The sequence below is a fragment of the Solanum stenotomum genome, chromosome 1 (assembly GCF_019186545.1).
Source record: "Solanum stenotomum isolate F172 chromosome 1, ASM1918654v1, whole genome shotgun sequence".
NCBI lineage: Eukaryota > Viridiplantae > Streptophyta > Magnoliopsida > Solanales > Solanaceae > Solanum > Solanum stenotomum.
The window spans coordinates 5,225,965-5,246,894 of record NC_064282.1 but is presented as its reverse complement, the minus strand read 5'-3'; the positions used below and the strand labels follow the sequence as shown (position 1 = coordinate 5,246,894).

General features: G+C 37.4%; 1 protein-coding gene across 3 annotated transcripts in view; it reads left to right on the top strand.

Moving 5' to 3' along the window:
- Window positions 1-20,930, top strand: part of LOC125848645 (serine/threonine-protein kinase TOR) — a 36,391-nt gene that overhangs the window by 14,595 nt on the left and 866 nt on the right. For 2 of the 3 annotated variants that reach the window (XM_049528558.1, XM_049528568.1), the window contains exons 15-55: window positions 52-182; window positions 475-577; window positions 660-842; window positions 910-1,002; window positions 1,150-1,185; window positions 1,637-1,735; window positions 1,828-1,926; window positions 2,045-2,207; window positions 2,293-2,417; window positions 2,522-2,574; window positions 3,196-3,319; window positions 3,428-3,613; window positions 4,960-5,112; window positions 5,305-5,457; window positions 6,813-6,884; window positions 6,975-7,109; window positions 7,199-7,260; window positions 7,411-7,508; window positions 7,930-8,039; window positions 8,120-8,293; window positions 8,389-8,454; window positions 8,567-8,635; window positions 8,729-8,842; window positions 9,149-9,289; window positions 9,405-9,533; window positions 9,633-9,792; window positions 9,920-10,134; window positions 10,598-10,804; window positions 11,858-11,971; window positions 12,048-12,251; window positions 13,645-13,725; window positions 15,130-15,204; window positions 17,572-17,638; window positions 17,756-17,916; window positions 18,053-18,226; window positions 18,309-18,437; window positions 18,551-18,634; window positions 19,720-19,781; window positions 19,855-19,927; window positions 20,021-20,155; window positions 20,685-20,858. In XM_049528558.1, coding sequence (XP_049384515.1) covers window positions 52-182; window positions 475-577; window positions 660-842; window positions 910-1,002; window positions 1,150-1,185; window positions 1,637-1,735; window positions 1,828-1,926; window positions 2,045-2,207; window positions 2,293-2,417; window positions 2,522-2,574; window positions 3,196-3,319; window positions 3,428-3,613; window positions 4,960-5,112; window positions 5,305-5,457; window positions 6,813-6,884; window positions 6,975-7,109; window positions 7,199-7,260; window positions 7,411-7,508; window positions 7,930-8,039; window positions 8,120-8,293; window positions 8,389-8,454; window positions 8,567-8,635; window positions 8,729-8,842; window positions 9,149-9,289; window positions 9,405-9,533; window positions 9,633-9,792; window positions 9,920-10,134; window positions 10,598-10,804; window positions 11,858-11,971; window positions 12,048-12,251; window positions 13,645-13,725; window positions 15,130-15,204; window positions 17,572-17,638; window positions 17,756-17,916; window positions 18,053-18,226; window positions 18,309-18,437; window positions 18,551-18,634; window positions 19,720-19,781; window positions 19,855-19,927; window positions 20,021-20,155; window positions 20,685-20,858 — 4,986 coding nt within the window. The remainder of the gene's footprint in view (window positions 1-51; window positions 183-474; window positions 578-659; window positions 843-909; window positions 1,003-1,149; window positions 1,186-1,636; window positions 1,736-1,827; window positions 1,927-2,044; window positions 2,208-2,292; window positions 2,418-2,521; window positions 2,575-3,195; window positions 3,320-3,427; window positions 3,614-4,959; window positions 5,113-5,304; window positions 5,458-6,812; window positions 6,885-6,974; window positions 7,110-7,198; window positions 7,261-7,410; window positions 7,509-7,929; window positions 8,040-8,119; window positions 8,294-8,388; window positions 8,455-8,566; window positions 8,636-8,728; window positions 8,843-9,148; window positions 9,290-9,404; window positions 9,534-9,632; window positions 9,793-9,919; window positions 10,135-10,597; window positions 10,805-11,857; window positions 11,972-12,047; window positions 12,252-13,644; window positions 13,726-15,129; window positions 15,205-17,571; window positions 17,639-17,755; window positions 17,917-18,052; window positions 18,227-18,308; window positions 18,438-18,550; window positions 18,635-19,719; window positions 19,782-19,854; window positions 19,928-20,020; window positions 20,156-20,684; window positions 20,859-20,930) is intronic. The other variant, XM_049528576.1, reaches the window with a different exon arrangement.

Sequence of the window (20,930 nt, the reverse complement as noted above, 5' to 3'; positions counted from 1 at the left end):
ATAGTTGAGAACCCTGATTCTCGTTTTTTGTCTCTCTTATACTTTCTTCAGGGCGGCTTTGCCATGCGACAGTATATTTCAGAACTTATGCCATTAATTGTTGAAGCTCTACTGGATGGGGCTGCTGTTACCAAACGTGAAGTGGCTGTTTCAACACTTGGTCAAGTTGTACAGAGTACAGGGTGAGTGGTTTGTTCAACCTTTGATTTCATCATTCCTTTGCAATCAGTCATTTACTTACTATTTGTTTGGTTCCTAGATAGTCTACGATTGGGGATTATTTCTAATATTGTTTTTGTTTGTGCGGCATACTTACTTTTTCTTTCCTTTGGACTGTGGTGTGCTATCTGTATTTTCAAATTTATTATTTTTGCTGGTATTCTTCACCATACTATTCATGGCTCCGGTGCACTAATTTAGCTTTAAATTATTCAAAATCTTGTTTGACAAATTTGTTGTTTGTAATGTTCGTAGATATGTAATTACTCCATACAATGAGTATCCTCAGTTGCTTGGTTTGCTCTTGAAACTGCTCAATGGTGAACTGGCTTGGTCAACAAGAAGAGAGGTTTTGAAGGTAACTGTAATCTTGTTGGTCCAATATATATGTTTTCTTTGGATTAGTCAGTACTTAAGTTCATTGAGGATGAATTTTGCAGGTTCTCGGCATCATGGGTGCTTTAGATCCCCATGTGCACAAGCGTAATCAGCAAAGCTTACCTGGATCCCATGGTGAAGTTACACGGGTGACTGGTGATCCTGGTCAACATATAAGATCAATGGATGAATTGCCTACGGATCTCTGGCCATCCTTTGCAACATCTGAGGATTATTATTCCACTGTGAGACTTAAACCTTCAACTTGTTGTTTCCTTTTATGGATTTCCTAACTGGCATCTACTCCTGCAGGTTGCTATCAACTCACTCATGCGGATTCTCAGGGATCCATCTCTGTCAAGTTACCACCAGAAAGTGGTTGGATCTCTTATGTTTATTTTCAAGGTGTGGAGACTCAGTTGGGCACCTCATTTCTCATTGTTTTATACCTGTTTCTTAAGCAGGACTCCATTATTATTATCCTGCTTTGCCTTGACACTGATAGTCCTGGGACACTTATTTGTTTTTGTCTTCTGACTTTTGCATGTATAGTCAATGGGCCTCGGGTGTGTCCCTTATTTGCCTAAGGTTAGTCCACTATCTCACATAACGAGGATATATACGTGAATTGTTGCTCGCATTCCATTGTATAGCTTACTTTATCAATTTGGCTGGATGTTTATGTTTAAAAGTGTGAGTTCATCCTTCCCCTGGTGTTTCATCAAATGTGGTTCTTTAGCATGTCACAAACAGTTCACCTGGCTGTCCATGCCCGGCAAACCCTCCCATTTGCACCCTTTTTACAGAGCAAATGTAACAGAGAAAAAAAACCTGAGCTTAATAAAGATGTCAGATCTTTCCTTTTTAACTTATAAAAGTAGGGGACAACCAACTAATGACACGGGGAAGTTGAAAACTTAAATAGAACATAGTGAATTTTATTGCTTGTAATTGGTATACCCTTCTTTTCCCAAACATTAGTTGTGGATGATTATATCAGAGATGCTTATTTATAATTGTATCTTTTATTTTTCTGTAGGTTTTGCCTGATCTCTTTCACATTGTACGCATATGTGAGGATGGTCTAAAGGAATTTATAACATGGAAACTTGGAACCTTGGTATCTATTGCACGACAGGTAATATTTCGTTTTAATTATATTGTCTGTCTTGTTGTTCAATTGGATTTGTTAATTTCTTAAGGTCTGTTAAATGATTTTTTTCTTTGTAGCACATCCGTAAATATCTGCCAGAGTTGCTCTCTCTGATATCAGAATTATGGTCATCGTTCAGCTTGCCTGTTGCTAACAGACCTGTCCACATTGCTCCTGTAAGAACAGTAGTAGTTTCAGTTGGTATTAATATACTGCACATATTTTTGGTGTAGGGCATTATAATCAGATGCTTTGGTTAATGATCTTACTGGTCGTTTTCTTTTGTTGTTTTAGATTCTGCATCTCGTTGAGCAACTTTGCTTGGCACTCAATGATGAATTCAGAAAGTATCTTCCTGATATACTTCCCTGTTGTATTCAAGTTCTTACTGATGCGGAGAGGTTTAATGACTACACATATGTTATTCCTATTCTCCACACCCTTGAAGTTTTTGGTGGTTAGTCTTCCTTGGTTGTTTCTGGTCCATGCCTTGGTTAGTATCACTTTGATGTTGATGGTAGTTGTCTCACCTTAATGTGCAGGGACATTAGATGAGCATATGCATCTTCTTTTTCCTGCACTTATTCGGTTGTTTAAAGTGGACGCTTCAGTAGAAGTAAGACGTGGTGCAATCAAAACTCTTACAAGATTGATACCTTGTGTGCAGGTTGGTGTAAAGGGACTAAGGGAGTACTTCTAAGTTTCATTGCTTCCATTTGATTGCTTGTTTTCCTAATTCCTTTTCCTTTTCTCTTCATTTCCATTTTGCAGGTTACTGGACACATATCTTCGCTTGTGCATCACTTGAAGCTTGTCTTGGATGGGTTTGATTTTTCTCCCTCACAATAATATCACTGATAATATATGAAACTCATTTTCTTCGAATCAATAGATAACAAATGAAATGACAAAGATCTACTGTTTGTGGGTTTTGATGTTGACTCTAGTGAGTACACTCTCAGATATCAAATTCCGACCCATATGTATCTACACTCGCACACACTTATATAGAAGTGAACCTTGAACTTTGATTTATTACTTTGGAGTGTATACTAATTGCAGCTTCTGATTCCTTTTACTGAAGGTCATCCAGTAATTTGACACAAATGGCTGGAAAATTGTGAAGCAAACATTAAAATTTAAATCATTTTATTAGTGTTCCAAGTTTAGTCAATATTGCAAGAATTTTTCTCATGTCTGTCTAAACTTCATTTTGAATGCAATTCCTTTCCTTATGTCATGAACAATTGCCAGACGATTCTACTACTGCTGTTTTCCAAAACTCAGTTTTATCTTATCGTTTTTGACCTTATCCTTTCTGTTTTAATTCTAAAGGAGACTGAATTGTGAGTTTGTACTTGATAAAAGCTTTGTACTATGTGATTTCTGCAATATTTTCTTCAAGTTTGTGTTGATAAATTGTGGGTGCTCCCTTCCATTCACAGAAACAAAGAAGAGTTCAGGAAAGATGCTATTGATGCACTTTGTTGCCTAGCTCATGCTCTTGGAGAGGACTTCACCATTTTTATTCCTTCTATTCATAAGCTTATGGTTAAACATAGGCTGCAGGTCTGCATTGATTTTTGGGGTTCTCCCTGTCACTACTATAACATTATAAAGGCTTATAGTTATACTGCTGGGGAATTTGTTCTTGATACAATAATTTTTTAAATACAGCACAAGGAATTTGAAGAGATCCAGGGACGACTGGAAAAACGCGAGCCACTGATTTTTGGGAGCACCACAGCTCAGAGATTAAATCGGCGGCTGCCGGTTGAGGTCATCAGTGATCCTTTAAGTGATGGAGAGAGTGACCTCTATGAGGTTGGGACCGACATGCAGAAGCAGCTCAGAAACCATCAGGTAATTTTTTAATCTTCTTTTGTTTGTCACTGGGACTTACGATTGTTGTACTTAATGGTAGGATGAAATCCTTTCTGACTACGTTCAGACTTTGAGCACTCTCATAAGTCATAACTATAATAGCACCTTCACCCAAAACAAAAGAAATAAACCCCCCCAAAAAAAAAAATAATCAAAAAGGTAACTAATGAATGATCTACCTTAGTGGAAGTGATCAAAATCTCTTTCCTTCACCTCCCTTCATGAAATCAAACAATAGTGCAAATATGTTTACATCTCCAGACCAACTCCATGTTGTCAAGAGTCTGCTACTTATCTATGAATAACTAGCAAATAAGTAGGACTTTCCCTCTTTTTTTTTGATAATGGTAACTGTATATACAGTTACCATTATTAAAAAAAAAAAAAAAAGTAAGAGGGAAAGTCCTACTTATTTGCTAGTTATTCATAGCTCTTTGCCATAAGTAGCAGACTCTTGATAACATGGAGTTGGTCTGGAGATGTAAACATATTTGCACTATTGTTTGATTTCATGAAGGGAGGTGAAGGAAAGAGGAGATTTTGATCACTTCCACTAAGGTAGATCATTCATTAGTTACCTTTTTGATATGTTGTTAGGGAAGAAGATTTATTCCCTCTTGTCTATCAAATTTTGAAGGGGCTGAAAATGCTGACATGGAGGGTTATGAAACTCATTTACTTGTTGGAATAAAGTTACTTCCCCTTGTCTTTTCCTTACTAACATGGGAGATAATTGCTAACTCATTTAGCAGAAGAAAATAAAAGGGTTTGGGGATATCTCGATGATCCCCAAACAAGAAAAGAAAAAGAGAAATAACTTTCATCTTTGGGCTGAAATTGTCTATGCCATATAATGTCAGAGATGTCTATGAATCATGGGGTTCTTGGAAAGTTCATAAAGCCATCAAGAACATCTGGATATGATGCCTGCTTGTATTTTTTTTGTATTTCGGCTGTAAGGAGTCACATATGTTTTGATGGTATCTCAAATTCTAGCAGTTCCTTAAAAGCTAGATGTTTGGTTAACATCTTCTTGATTCATTTTAATGATATTTCACTTATTTTCATAAAACAAAAGGGATTCCTTAGGTATCCCATCAGGTGGGGGATTCAATGGGGTCAAATTTCTCGCTCTTCATTGCACCTTTCTTTTTAAAACCAAGAAAACAGAATTTTAAATATGAAGGTCGGCCTGTACGTTGAGTTGTAGCAGGAATTATTGAATTTCTGTTTCCTTCTTTTATTTGAATAATTTTTCCGTTACTTTTCTTCAAATTTTGATGATGTTTAATTGGGAATACGGACTCTAAAATACATTTATGTAGGTCAATGATGGCAGATTGCGTACCGCCGGTGAGGCTTCTCAACGGAGTACTAAAGAGGATTGGGCAGAGTGGATGAGGCATTTCAGCATTGAACTTTTGAAAGAATCACCTAGTCCAGCATTAAGAACATGTGCAAGACTGGCACAACTACAGGTATTATCCTCTTCAACATCCTCTTCCTCATCAGATACCTTTATCTCAAAAAATAAATAAATAGAAAATCTCTTTTTCATTGTTCATAAGAAAAAAAGAAGAAGCTAAAAGACTTTTTAAAAAAGAGGAAGTTCCAGAAATATAGAAGTGCTTCTAGTTGTCTTTCTTTTTTCTAATGTTGAACTTTTGCAGCCTTTTGTTGGGCGGGAGCTGTTTGCTGCAGGTTTTGTTAGTTGCTGGTCACAACTTAATGAGGCTAGTCAAAGGCAGCTAGTACGGAGTTTAGAAATGGCGTTTTCTTCTCCAAATATCCCACCTGAAATTCTTGCTACACTTCTGAACTTGGTTAGTTTTTCCACATTCTTCAGTTTTGAAGATATTGACCCATTGATGTTCTCACGAAATGACGGTGTTAATGTGAAATTTGAGTTTAAAATAGAGGCATTTACATGTTCTTCATATATTCTAGGAGAATCAGCTTATGTATACAAGAAGATTGACTGTCCCCTTACATGTTCAGACTGCTTGAACAGAATAATTACCTTAACAAGATAGTCCCTCCGTTTTTCCTGTAATTGAGATGTTCCTAGAAAGAGTAGAAGTGGTCAGAGCTTTACAGCGCACACATTAAATCATAGTGGTAGTGGTAGGATCTCGTAGTCTTTGAGTTATGATGTTGTTTGTTTCAGGTTGGGTGCTGGGGGCAATATACTGTTTAACCATGTTTTTTTTNGGGGGGGGGGGGGGATAGAGAATTATATGGAATCATCATCTGGATTGTACTGTGGTTTTACCTGATGCATGTGATGAATTCTAGTTGTTTCCTTTTGCGGTGCTTAATGTTGACAGAGGGTAGCCTAAGCTCTAAAAGTTGAGTTGTTCCTAGAACTTGATATCTCGTGGGCCTCTTTTAGGNATAGAGAATTATATGGAATCATCATCTGGATTGTACTGTGGTTTTACCTGATGCATGTGATAAATTCTAGTTGTTTCCTTTTGCGGTGCTTAATGTTGACAGAGGGGTAGCCTAAGCTCTAAAAGTTGAGTTTGTTCCTAGAACTTGATATCTCGTGGGCCTCTTTTAGGGTTTTATAGGTTGAAAGTATGTTGATTGGTATCCGAGAGGAAATCTACTTGCAATTAAAGTTCATACTTTTTTTAAAAAAATGTTGTAAAGGGCCGTGGAGGTTGTTTGGGCGAAGAGAGCGCTTGGTACAAAATACAGCTGCTATTGACATATTTTTTGGTTTATGACATTAGTTCCTCTAGGACAAGTATGAAGCTGTGTTTTGGGCATTTCAATGTGTGAAAGGGATAGTGGGAATAACTGATGTTCTAGTGAAGTGACTCAAGAGTGAAGACTAAGGGCTAAGGAGAGCTTCTACCATTCTAAAAAAGAGTTGAGACTAAGGAGAACAGATAGACCAAGGATGGAATTAACTAGCAATAAAGTGATCACCCAAAAAAGGATGATATCAAGTGGCTGATTAGGTATGGGTGTAGTCAAATTAGAGGGAACTAACTGTTTCTGATTTTCTTTTTTATCAAAACTCTCATATTCTTTACTTGGGTGATTGCCAATGTTTTTTTGGAAATGATTGGCTCAATAGATGAATGAGTTGCATAGAAACAGTAATCTGTCCTCTGTAAGCCGCAGTACTATAATTTTTATTTTAGTTTTGGCTGATTGTACTTTCCAGGCGGAGTTTATGGAACATGATGAGAGACCCCTTCCTATAGACATCCGTCTGCTGGGTGCTCTAGCGGAGAAGGTGAGTTTATTCACATATTGTGTAGTTGATTGATATATACCTTCTGCTGTTATTAGTTAAGTAGTATCCATAATGAGCTCTTCCTCTCAGTGTCGAGCATTTGCAAAGGCCCTACACTACAAGGAAATGGAATTTGAAGGCGCACTTTCAAATAGGAGGGATGCAAATCCTGTTGCTGTAGTTGAAGCTCTAATCCATATAAATAATCAATTACATCAATATGAGGTCTTGATTTCTTAGTTGTTTGTTGCAGCTTACATATGTTTCATACCGACTTCCTGGTGATTAAACTTAATCATGCTTGACATCTTCAGGCAGCTGTTGGAATATTAACATATGCTCAGCAGCATTTAGGGGTTCAGTTGAAGGAGTCATGGTACTGTTGATTGTTGCATTCTGGTGTACTGTTTTAATTGCAGCTCATTCTTTAGTTAGTTACTATAGGCTGCACAAGCTTTAACGTGAAATGGTGGTCTCAAGTGTATCTTCTCCTTCACTGATGTCATTGCTATTTGTTGATTTTAAGGTATGAGAAGTTGCAACGCTGGGACGATGCTCTTAAAGCATACACTGCTAAGGCGTCACAAGCTTCGAGTCCACATCTTTGTTTGGATGCTACTCTAGGTTTGTATTATTGGAACAGTTACTGCATAATCTGGTCTATGAATTCTACTTGCAGAACTACTGAAGATATTTGATCCTAGTGATAGATCATATTCTAGATCCGAGTTTTCCTTCAAAGAGTAGTGACCTTCACTTTTGAGTTTCATTATCTGAAAAAAGGAGTCAAGGAAATTGATTGACCCCTCTAACTACCTGATGTAATACTTTAACGGTTCCAAGTGGTAATTGAATTCATTCTTTCAGTGAAATTTGTTTCGTCACTTGTTCTTAAATTGCTTGGTGGCTTAAATAAATGCTAGTTGACCCGTGGAATTGGGTTGTGTTATGCATCTGGTTCATGTTGAAAAAGTGAATTTTATTCGTCTTGTATGCTCTTTATTCTGTTGATGATGATCTATATCCTTCTCTGTGTTTCCTTAAGGACGTATGCGATGCCTTGCTGCTCTAGCTCGGTGGGAGGAGCTTAACAATCTTTGTAAGGAATACTGGACGCCAGCTGAGCCAGCAGCTCGACTGGAAATGGCACCAATGGTTTGTCAACTTATATGTAATATCTGATAGTTTTTGTTATTTGGATAATCATAGTGAGTGCATGTTTTGGACTAGTTTAGGCTGCTAATGCTGCCTGGAACATGGGTGAGTGGGATCAGATGGCAGAATATGTTTCTCGGCTTGATGATGGTGATGAAACCAAACTCCGAGTCTTGGGAAATACTGCTTCCAGCGGTGATGGAAGTAGTAATGGCACCTTTTTTAGGGCCGTTCTTCTAGTTCGTCGAGGGAAGGTAGTCCGTCCATTTTTCACTCATTCATTTGTTTTGATGTTGTGACATGCTCTGCTCTAGTGTAATCTTTGTACTTGCACCCCTTCTTCCATCAGTACGACGAAGCACGTGAATATGTTGAAAGAGCAAGGAAATGTTTGGCAACCGAGCTTGCTGCACTGGTTTGTTTCTTCATCTCATTATCTCGTCATTTCCTCCCTTTTTATACTCATTTGATGACTTGTACAGGATTTTATAGCAAAATTCTTGACAAATTTCCGTTAATTCATCTAGGTTCTTGAGAGCTATGAACGTGCTTACAGCAACATGGTTCGCGTTCAACAGCTTTCTGAATTAGAAGAGGTGATATATATTTTTGGCCTTTTCTATTAAGTGATTCCTAATTGCTGTGATTTTTAATGATCTGAGGATTCATTTTCATCTCAATTTAATTAGGTCATTGAGTACTGTACTCTTCCTCCTATGGGAAACCCTGTTGCTGAAGGAAGAAGAGCCCTTGTTCGCAATATGTGGAATGAGCGCATAAAGGGTGCAAAAAGAAATGTTGAGGTAAATTTCAGAACTTCCCTCAGTGAGTGAGTTTCATATTGGTTGCCCAATCATTATATTTTGATATTTTCAATCCGGAAATGCTTACATGAGAGCTTGGGTGACTAGTTATGGCCTTTGTATTTATTCTCAAACTCATGGTGGCTTACAAAAACTCCGTCTGTCTGGTCTTTTTCCTGTCTTTATGTGATTCCATGCTCTCTCTCTCTCTCTCTCTCTCTGAGTTATAAGTTCTTATTCTTTTGGCAGATCATTTTTCTGAGCATTCTGCCTCTGTTATCTGCAACATATTCTTATTTTTTGCAGGTCTGGCAAGTACTTTTAGCTGTGAGGGCACTTGTATTGCCTCCTACAGAAGATATAGAAACATGGATCAAGTTTGCATCACTCTGCCGGAAAAATGGCAGAATTAGCCAAGCTAGATCTACGTTGATTAAACTCTTACAGGTCAGTAATTTACCCTGGGTTGTGGATAAAAAGCGTGTGTTGCCTTGTGTTATATCTTTTTTGTTATAGATCTACTTGTGAGACTGCATGTTTATGACTCCTTTTTATCCTACAGTTCGATCCTGAAACGACTCCTGCAACTGTGCGGTATCACGGCCCCCCTCAGGTGATGCTAGCATACTTAAAGTACCAATGGTCACTTGGCGAGGATCATAAGCGAAAGGAAGCCTTTGCTAGGTTGCAGGTATTGCACTTATAAAATTACAATCACATTGCGTATCACAAGAAGTAAATATCATGTTCATGCTTCTTCATGCACTGTCATTTAATTTTGATATTGAAGGACCTTGCTATGGACCTCTCGAGAACAGCTACTCTTCAACCAGTAATGCAGAATGCATTAGTTGCTTCTTCTGGTGCGCCACTTGTTGCTCGTATATACCTCAGACTCGGCACTTGGAAGTGGGCACTTTCTCCTGGTTTGGATGATGATTCTATACAAGGTAAAATGTGAAGACACTCCACTTCCCCTCTCTAAAGAAAAGATAATGAGGCTTTATACTTGATAGTGTGACAGCTTGATGATATCACTTCTAACGACTGTTTCTTGGATCATATTGACCTTGTCAGAAATTCTTAGTGCATTTAGAAATGCTACTCACTGTGCAACGAAGTGGGGAAAAGCATGGCATACTTGGGCACTTTTCAATACAGCAGTGATGTCTCATTACACTCTAAGAGGTTTTGCAAATATTGCTTCACAGTTTGTTGTTGCTGCCGTAACTGGTTATTTTCACTCTATAGCTTGCGGAGCACATGCTAAGGGTGTTGATGATAGTTTACAGGTTATATCTGAATCTACAGCTAATTTAATTCAGTTTATAAAAGACTACCTTGTGTGATGTTGAGGTGTCACTGGTTTGTCCTTGTTGCTTAATGTCTTTCTTATTGAGCTTACTGGTTGCTTAACACTTCGTATCCTTGCAGTGACATGGTGTCCCTTTTCTTGCTGGCTTCTTGCTATATTTTAAGCTCATGTGTCTTTCAAACATGTTCCGCATACTCTACAAAAATATATTTTTCTATCCAATTCATTTTGCAGCTGTGCACGTGTTTGTCAAGATGAAAACATTTGTTTATCTGATGAAACTCTATACTCCTAACTGAATTTATGTATGTGTTGAATTTAATTTTCAGCATTGTCATATTTGCCTGGTTATCCAGCAGCCCTGTTAGATTCACTAGTGATCACTATTGACTTCCATTACATTATTGATTTACTTTTATGGTTATGTTTCCGGGTTTCAGGATATTCTTCGTCTTCTTACTTTGTGGTTCAACCATGGAGCTACTTCTGAGGTCCAAATGGCATTACAGAAAGGATTCACACATGTTAACATCAACACATGGTTGGTTGTTTTACCTCAGATTATCGCACGGATACATTCAAATAACCATGCTGTCAGAGAACTGATACAGTCCTTGTTAGTGCGAATTGGACAGAGTCATCCACAGGTTTTTACTAGTCTTTTTCTTTTAATAAAAAATAAGAACCATGATTTTGCTATCTAGTCGTCACTGTTTTCCCTCGACATTTCCTTCCCACCCTGTACTTTGTCCCTCTAAATTTCTCTTGTAACACCTAATTGCGAATGACTTGTGTTTCTATTTACTGTTATTGGGTTAATTTGTTTGATATCTGACCTCCTTATAAGCTAACATACTGATCATTCTTAAACTGTTAAATAGGAAGACCTGCTATGAAAGATTCATGGCTGAGCTGTCAGTCATTTTCTACAAATCTACAGTTAGTCAAGTACCTAACATTATCAGTTGTATGAAACATGTGAAGAGTGCCTGGACATTCCGCTGTAATTTTATTTTTTTTGAAAATTATGAGCCTGTTCAGTTCATACCGCCAACCCTAATTAGTTTGGGATTGAGGAGGTGGTGTTGTCATCTTAGGCTAATGCAGTTCTATTCTCTTCAAGATAGTCACGTGTGTCGTTTCTTAGTCCCCTAGGGTAAGTTCATGTAATATGTAGCCAACTGCATTTTGACACTATTCATGAAGCTTTATAAGCGTAATCAAGACATATTATAAGTGGAAATGAATCTAAATAGAGGGGATGACATTCTCTTCCCATAAGGTTTCTATGTGTAATAACCTAGTTGATATAAAATGTCTATGCGGACGTACTAGGACAAACATAACAATGTGTAGTCTTACTATATTGGTAGGTGTTTTGTATATTTGTTGTATCTGGGAGAAGTGTTAAGATGGACATGCACATGCAAATAAATGAATTCTGGGAGTACATAGTTAACAGAACTTAACCGAAAATAAGTGAAAGCAGAATGCCTTAGAGGGTAATCATACCATTTGTTCAAGTTAGGAGCAAAGTATCGTGGCATGTGCTTGAAAGTTATTTTAGTGGTCAGATACTAAAGGACTTTATTTCTTGTTCTGAGCAAGTGAGATTATTGTATGTTTCTATCTGCTTGTGGCTGCCTCTATATACTACTTACTTTTTCAAAATTCTAAAATATTGTGGATCTTATCTGCAGGCTCTTATGTATCCACTTCTTGTGGCATGTAAGTCAATTAGCAATTTGCGCAGAGCTGCAGCTCAAGAGGTGGTTGATAAAGTTAGGCAGCATAGTGGCGTACTCGTTGATCAGGTGAAGTGGAACTTGTTTACTCTGATAGTTTGTTAATTTCTTTAAGTATCATTCTGACATTGGCTTGATTTTGAAGGCCCAACTTGTCTCAAAGGAGCTTATCAGGGTTGCAATACTTTGGCATGAAATGTGGCATGAGGCATTGGAAGAGGCCAGTCGTCTGTATTTTGGTGAACACAACATTGAGGGCATGCTGAAGGTGTTAGAGCCTCTGCATGAAATGCTTGAGGAAGGAGCAATGAGGAATAATACCACTATAAAGGAGAAGGCATTCATCCAGGTTAATGCTCCTAATCAAATATGTGCTTATGCTCTTTCTTGACAAAGATACTTTGACTGTCTAGTAGATTCTTCATGCCCTTCCATTTATTTTTCCCTGGGCTTGGGTGGTTATGTTTATGTTAGGATATGGGTTTGACTAAGCTTGAACTACTTCGGGCTAGATTTTGTGTATGGTGTTTCCTTACTATTACCTGAGTATCAATTATTCTTGGACTTCATTAACTAACTGGGAATACTTATTATTTAACGATGGATTGACTACAACAACAAAGAACCCAATATAATCTTGTACATGCTTCCCACCAGACTAATAGGTCTAAAATCCCTTATACGCATTGCTCCACTTTCTTTGGCACAATGGTTATATAATTAGCATTGAGACTTTTCTCAAATTCCCCAGATTTTTGGAATTGCGCAATAGTCTCCATCAACTCATCTTTAACTGTCCTCTAACACTGTTGGGAGAAAGCAAACTGAAACCATTCAGTCCCAAAGGCTTGTCCCCCGCTTCCCTTAACTCGTCTTCATCTAAAGCCCTTTCTAGCCACTCAACCCCCCCCCCCCCCAAAGGCCAAGGGGAGTGGCTTAGTGGTCAATGATGTGGGTTGAGTACCATGAGGTCTCAAGTTCAATTCCCAACAGAGACAAAAACACTAGGTGATTTCTTCCCGTCTGTTCTTGCCTTGGTGGACAGAGTTACCTGTTGCTGGTGGAAGGTAGTATGTATCCCGTGGAATTAGTCGAGGTGCGCGAAATAGATGAAAGCCAAGTTGCTCAGACTCTTCACTTTTGGACCCGTGTCGACACGACGTGGGTGTTGGATCCATGTCCGATTTGGTCAACCAATTATGGGTACTTTGACCAAATCAATGGGGAAAGTCTGGAGAGTTTTAATGATTTCTATAATCAATACCAAAGCTAAGATGAAATTGAAGAAAATGGAATACCTTTTATATAGAAATTTCTATGTCACCCTTTTTCCTTAATCTCCTTCTAGGATTCTCGTCAAGTCTCCACAAAATATCTTATAATTTAGGTTTTATAATCTATTTTTAAAATTATTTTTAGGTGAATCTCCGCACACCCGTAACCATACATGGATCTATATTCCCGAATCTTAAAAATTAGATCATGAAGGATCCAACCTCTAGATCCACACCAGTATTGGACATCCGCACCCGAGTCCGAGCAACTTAAGATGAAAGGCTTCTTTAGTAGATTGCCCTGACATGAATTCCGAACGGGTTCTCAGAAATAGACACAACCCACCTCACTCTCAACTCCACTCTCTCCCACGTATGCCCACATTTTCATAGTGTGGCTTAACAACTTGATCCGCCTATAGTTGCAATTTTGATTGAACTGATGGATAGAAACCATTACTTTTTCAGGCATACCGTATTGAGTTGTTGGAGGCCTATGAATGCTGTATGAAGTATCGGAGAACTGGAAAAGATGCTGAATTAACACAGGTACCCTTTTGACACTTGAATTCCACTTGACCATCTCTCTCGTTGTTTCCCTCTTCTACTTATTTAACTATGATTTTGGTATTTTGCATTTTCTATGTGATGAATGGCGGTGCCAAGTATCCAAAACTTTTTTCAAGATTCCTGTCGTCTTAGTAATTTGGTGATGTGCTGCACTTCATAATTTTATATAGGAAACTAATTGTGATCTTTATTGCTATGAGAGGTCCTTTCTGCTAGCTATAAATTGGCTCAGAGAGAGATGCTCTTACTTGTCTCTAGAATTTCTGATGCTTAAATTACAAACATACAAAGACGTTTTGAAATGGCAATTTGTGGAACTAGAAGAAAGATGTAGAAGAGTAGACATCAGAAAGGAGCCACCTTCCGCGCCTCCACCACACACTCAGCAGGAGAAAAACCTTCTTCAGAACATGCCTGCGTGGATTTTTTTTTGTCTCATTTGGTGAATAATAGGATGTTGTCCTCAAATGGGCAGCAGAGGCATGGACAATATCAGACTGAATGTCTTGCAGTTAGGAGACTTCAAATTTTCCCTCTTATTTTCTAATGAAGAAAAAACCCTTTATTAAGAGGAGATGGATAGTGGAGAGGAGTTTTTGATGCTGGAATGTTGGTATGAGTCAATTTGGTGTATCAGTGGAAGGAAATGGAAGGACTACTGCCCGTCAATATCACCGGAGTCTGGCACACCTGTGGTATTTTAAATTTCTTCAAGAAGTTGGAAGACACACGAACATTCATGGATGTTCAATGTAACATGACTGATATGGATGGGGTCACAATTTGTGTGAAGAATGGGAACTGGGGTATAGACTTTGGTTATCCTGAGTTCTAGGGGAGGGAGAGAGTTGAAAAGGGGGATGGAGGGAGGTGGAGTTTTGGGAGGGGGNCTTTTAAGTCATTGGCTTTTCTCAAAACAGAAAGGGCTTTTGTATCTACCACTCTTTCCCATTGCTTACATGACTCACAAACTTAATGCCATGATAATCACACAACTTCAAATATCTCCTTTATTATAAATTGGAATCAGGATAATCTTTCTTTTTCTCCACTCATCAAGCATCCTACCATTTTTAGTATAGCATTAAATAGCTTAATAACCCATCCTAGACCAATCTTTCCAAGAAACTTTCATTCAGACCTCTATAGGAATACTCCATCTGGACAACAGACTTTTCTTATCTTCATATTTTTTGTGACATCCCTTACCTCTGCCAGTCGAATTCTACTTGTGACTTTCAGTTTTCTGTTGTTTATTTTTTGATAAAAGTCTTACTGGAAACTACTTTTTTTTTTCTTTTTGACAAAAATACTGTTAAGTCTACTGGAAACTACTATAGTTAACAGCGCAGTATTTGACAAGTCAAATCTTCATTTTGGTAGGCTTGGGATCTCTATTACCATGTATTCAGGCGGATAGATAAGCAGCTTCAAACACTCACAACCCTGGATTTACAGGTAAGCGGCATGTTATGTTTTGTTATTGGTATTAGTGACTGCATCATATTCATTCTTAGAAGAGGAATAGGTATATACAATCCTGCTTATAATAGGAATAGTATTAGCTTTTAAGTCAAAAATAAAAAGTCAAACTGAAATGACTTTTAAGTCGAAAAATAAAAAGTAGGGGGAGACCTACTTTTGATTTTTAACTTATTTAAAGTTATTTTTAACCTTGTCAAACACTTTCTGACTTATTTTAAGTCATTTTTTGATTTATTTGAAGTTATTTTTATATTTGCCAAACACTTCCAGTAGTGAAAAGTTGATTTAAGAGTAGGTTTGACCAACTTTTAAGCCAAACTAAACACCCTCTTAGTTACCTCTTTGGTAAAGATTGTATTGTAGTATCTTTACATGGGGTCTCTATGTAATAATGTAGATACACAATTCAATAATATTCTTTTTCTATATTTCTCACATGGTATCAGAGCCTCTACGATTTTGATAGAGAATCAAAGAGCTTCCGCCCGTCTGACCAATGATTATGTTAGGAAAAGTTGGGTCACTGTGTATCTATAAGGTGACTATTTTTTTATATCTAATTTGTGTAGCACCGTGCCATCATTCCAGTGACTATTTTCTTATATTTAATTTGTGTAGCACTGCGCCATCTTTTCGGTGACTATTTTTTCATATTTAATTTGTGTAGTACCGTGCAATCTTTCTGGTGACTACTTTTACATATTTAATTTGTTTAGCACCGTGCCATCATTCCAGTGACTACTTTCTTATATCTAATTTTTGTAGCATCGTGCTATCTTTCAGGTGACTACTTTTTCATATCTGATTTACGTAGCACTGTGTCATCTTTTCAGTGACTACTTTTTCATACTTAATTTGTGTAGTACCGTGTCATTTTTTTGGTGGTTATTTTTTTTTCATATCTGATTTACGTAGCACCGTGTATCTCTTCGGACTACTTTTCATATTTATTTTGCGTAGTATTGTGGAGTTTTCCAAACTACTTTCTCATATCTGAGTTGCATAACATCTTATTCTTTTCGGTGACTCTTCAGATTTGATTTGCGTAGTTCCATTCATTTTTCCGGTGACTCCTCAAATCTGATTTGTGTAGGGTTGTGCCATCATTTCGATCCATCCTGTATAATTTCAATTTTCCAGTTGGGTCATGCCATTATTCTGACCCTACCCATATAATTATCTTTCTCAATAAGGTTGTGCCATCATTTCGACCCTACCCATATAATTTTTTTCTCAATAAGGTTGTGCCATCATTTGTGACCATCTCATCTAAAAGTTTAAATTGTTAGAGAGATCACATTTTTATTATTAATTATATTCTCAACACGCCCCCTCACGCGTGGGCCTGTTTCTTTTTCATGGGCCAAGCACGTGAAAAATCTTTTTTAATTTTGGGTGGCGGTGAGATTCGATCCCAGGACCTCTGCAGTGTGTGACCATCTCATCTAAAAGCTTAAGTTGTTACAGAGATCACACTTTTATTATTTAATTATATTCTCAACACTCATATTGTGACCACTTTCCGCCATCAATTCTAACACTCCAATGCATGAGCAAGTTCTGACTAGTTTTTCTATGACTTTCTTGTTCAATATCTTAATATCGACTCATCTATTGATTCCAATACGATCCATATATTTTGTACCACAAATTTTGAGCACTTTTCGGCAACCGCTGCACTGTGAATAAGTCTATATGAAGCAACCACCTGGTTTGTTGCTCAGAAGGAGTCTAGTAGCCTTTGTATGTCGATTGCACAGTTCACTCTATGGTCTGAAAGTCTTCTGGAGCTTGGTTTGGGAAGTTCAACATAGTAATTCAAGAGTTTGGCATGACTCATAGTGGGGCTGATCACTTTATGTTTTATCAACATTCTGCATCAAATCCAGTATTTCATGAGAAGACCAAATACATTGAGATTGATTGACATGATGACATCATGCATCAAATTCAGTATTTCATGACAAGACTAAGCACATTGAGAGTGACTGTCAATTTTGTGAACTAGAGTGATCAGCTTGCAGATATCTCACCAAATCCCTCATCGGTCCTCATATTAATTACATTTGTAACAAGCTAGGTACATATGATTTGTATGCACCAGCTTAAGGGGGAGTGTTGTAATATGAATAGGTATATACAATTCTACTTAGAATAGAAATAAGAATAGGAGTAGTAATAGGAATAGGGAATAGTATTTAGTTTCCTACTTGGTAAAGGACTGTATTGTAGTGTGTATAAATAGGGCTCTATCTAATAATGTAGATACACAATTCAATATTATTCTTTTCCTATATTTCGCGCATTCATAAATAACGTTATTTTACTTTTTTATGCCAGTCTGTTTCCCCCGAGTTGCTAGAGTGTCGAGATTTAGAGCTAGCTGTTCCTGGAACTTATCGAGCAGGTATACTTATGTTGTTTGAACTTATCACTTGTACATGGTTAAGCGAGTACTTAATCCAGTTTTGTACCTTGGTATTGATACGTTTTGTTCTATCAAATTTCAAACTTGTCATCTCAGATTCTCCAGTGGTGACAATTGCATCATTTGCACCCCAACTTGTTGTAATTACATCCAAACAACGACCTCGTAAATTGACAATCCATGGGAGTGATGGAAAAGACTATGCTTTCTTGCTCAAAGGGCATGAAGATTTACGCCAAGATGAACGTGTCATGCAGGTTAGCAATTGCTGGTATATAATTATGCTTTGTAAATGCAAGTGGGTTCCAGGGATTAAAAATTTGGTGTGGCTTTATTTCATCTCTTTCTTCAACCTCGAACTAAAAGATACGCCGTGTTGTTGCTATGCACCAGTTGTTTGGTCTGGTTAATACTTTGCTGGAGAACTCGAGAAAGACTGCAGAGAAAGATTTATCAATTCAACGATATGATGTCATTCCATTGTCCCCTAATAGTGGACTGATAGAATGGGTTCCAAATTGTGACACCTTGCACCAACTTATTCGAGAGTATAGGGATGCTCGGAAGGTTTGTTCAACATAATACCTTTTTATGCTTGAAAGAAACTAGTATTTCTATCTAATTGTTGTATAATCTTCCAATTTTACAGATCACCCTAAATCAAGAGCATAAATTGATGCTAAGTTTTGCACCGGATTATGATAATTTGCCACTTATTGCTAAGGTGGAGGTGTTTGAATATGCTTTGCAAAATACAGAAGGGAATGACTTATCAAGGGTGTGTATTATATGAGACTTTCTGCCTATTGGAATAACATCCCTGGTATATAAATATTAGCAAAATCTTTCTGCTCATTATTTGTCTGAAGGTATTTATTTTGGGTCATATAGGTTCTTTGGTTAAAGAGTCGCACTTCTGAGGTCTGGCTGGACAGAAGAACAAATTATACAAGAAGTTTGGCTGTCATGAGCATGGTATGTGTTCCTTGCATTCTTTCAGAACCTCTCTTGAAGCTTATTCTCTGTTCAGGTTTGGACGAGAACAATGTTCTCTGATTTGTTTATTTGTTCTGTTCTCTAATGCATCTTGTGGGGTGGGTGTGCTATATGAACACTAACCTTTTTTTATTCTTTATGAAAAGATAGGAAAAGTAAGTCTGTTGAGTTGTTGTTTACAGCCTTTTCATAATACTATCAAATTAACTAACATTGCACAATCTTTCTTTTACTTCTTTTCCCCTTCTCATTTGAGAGAAGGAATGTCTTTGGAGGCATCTAGTCATATGTCAGAAACTACCTTTATATATATATATGAGAAACCCACCTAGTGTTGTGAAATTCCGCTTGCAAGTATTTGGATTTGACGGAAACTATTCATGACAAGGAGTACCCAGAGTAATCACACAAGTTTTGCTTTCATATAAGCTGCATTTATATGGTGCAACTCTCTTTGATGATATGATCTTCCTGTGCATAATCAGAATTTTTCCAGCCTTTTGAATTAGGCATGTCAGAAGCTTAGTAACCTGAAATTTTTTGCAGCTAGGGCGTGACTAATATGTGTTGTATCTCTGTATCTTAAAATGCTTAATTCAGAGGAGCAATAGTTGGTTTTCTGACCAACGTTTGGCACAAAAAGTTGCTTCTGTACTTAGTCAGGGTCATTAATTTTTTGACCTAGTTTGACCCGAAGAGATACTGTTTTTAGCATAAAGAGCTTTCGGCCTATTTGATGTGATGTCATTCAGTAGGACAAAAACTTAAAATGTCATCTGACTTCTTTATTATGTTAGTAATGGTGACAGAGAAATTTAAATAGGTGGCGTTAAGTTAGTTCAATATAGGAACACATTGCATCAGAGTTCATATTATTGGCATGTGAAGCCTTAAGAATAGTATTAATGATGGAATGGCTCTGAAACATTTTTCCAGCGTCTTAAAATGGAACTAAGGTCTTACAAATCGGGAAGAGAGAGTAGTAAAACTCAGAAAAAGGAGATACTTTCTTTTTAGCTGCTTCTCTTGCGTACATCTGTTGATTTTGGGTTGACTTTCTCCAGGTTGGATACCTACTTGGTTTGGGTGATCGACATCCTAGTAACCTCATGCTTCACCGATATAGGTACCATTGTACTCTGTGATTGCATTTTCTTGCTGATGACAAAAGTTTTGATATATTTATATTTGTCATGCAGTGGGAAGATTCTGCATATTGATTTTGGCGATTGTTTTGAAGCTTCAATGAATCGGGAGAAGTTTCCAGAGAAGGTAAATTATTACGTTAAAAAAATGGTTTACCAGAAATTGTATGTTCTTCCTTCAAGGAAACTAATAGCTATTGTAACAAACTTTTATGTGTAGGTTCCGTTTCGCCTCACTAGAATGCTTGTAAAAGCAATGGAGGTTAGTGGTATAGAGGGAAATTTCCGGTCAACATGTGAGAATGTGATGCAAGTTCTCCGACTGCATAAAGATAGTGTTATGGCTATGATGGAGGTAAATTTTGGCATCACCGTCTTACCATTTAAAATACATTTCTCTAGCTACAGTATGGGGTCATAATGGTGTGAATATTGATCGGTCTGTATTGAACTCTTCTGTTGTGTACACTAATGGACTGCTTTCAAATCCAAAATGATCTTGAATCTCGACTATGCTATCTTCTGAAGAGCACAAATGGGTGATAGAAGGGTATTCTATCTAATATGAGTAGATTTGGATCCAACTGAAGTTGGAATGACTTATATGATTGAAAAATTAGAATCTATTGGTCCTTAAATTGCCATGTTGAACAATTGAAAACCTTAAGTAAGGCTAGCAAAATAACTGTCACAGCAAGTTGAACTCACAGTGAAAAGAGGAACGCCTTTCATCAGTTTGAGATGCTTGGTTTCATTCCTTGAATAAATGTTTGCTCTGAATGAGGAGTTTGTCATTTGTCTTGTAATGATGTAAATGTTTTAGTTACAGAATCAATTTATCAGCTTATTTCATTCTTCTTTGTCTTCTTTTTTTTTCTTTTCAGGCCTTTGTTCATGACCCACTTATAAATTGGCGTCTTTTCAATTTCAATGAAGTTCCGCAAATGTCCACACTTTCCAGTGCACATGTGCCTCCTGTTGTGAATAGTGAGGAGTCCTCTTCAGATAGAGAGCTTCTTCAGCCACAAAGGGGTGCAAGGGAGAGAGAACTGCTTCAGGTTTCAATCAATTATGCTTGCAAAGTATTCTGGGGATGCATGCTTCATGCTTACAGTTTTATTTCTTTTTCT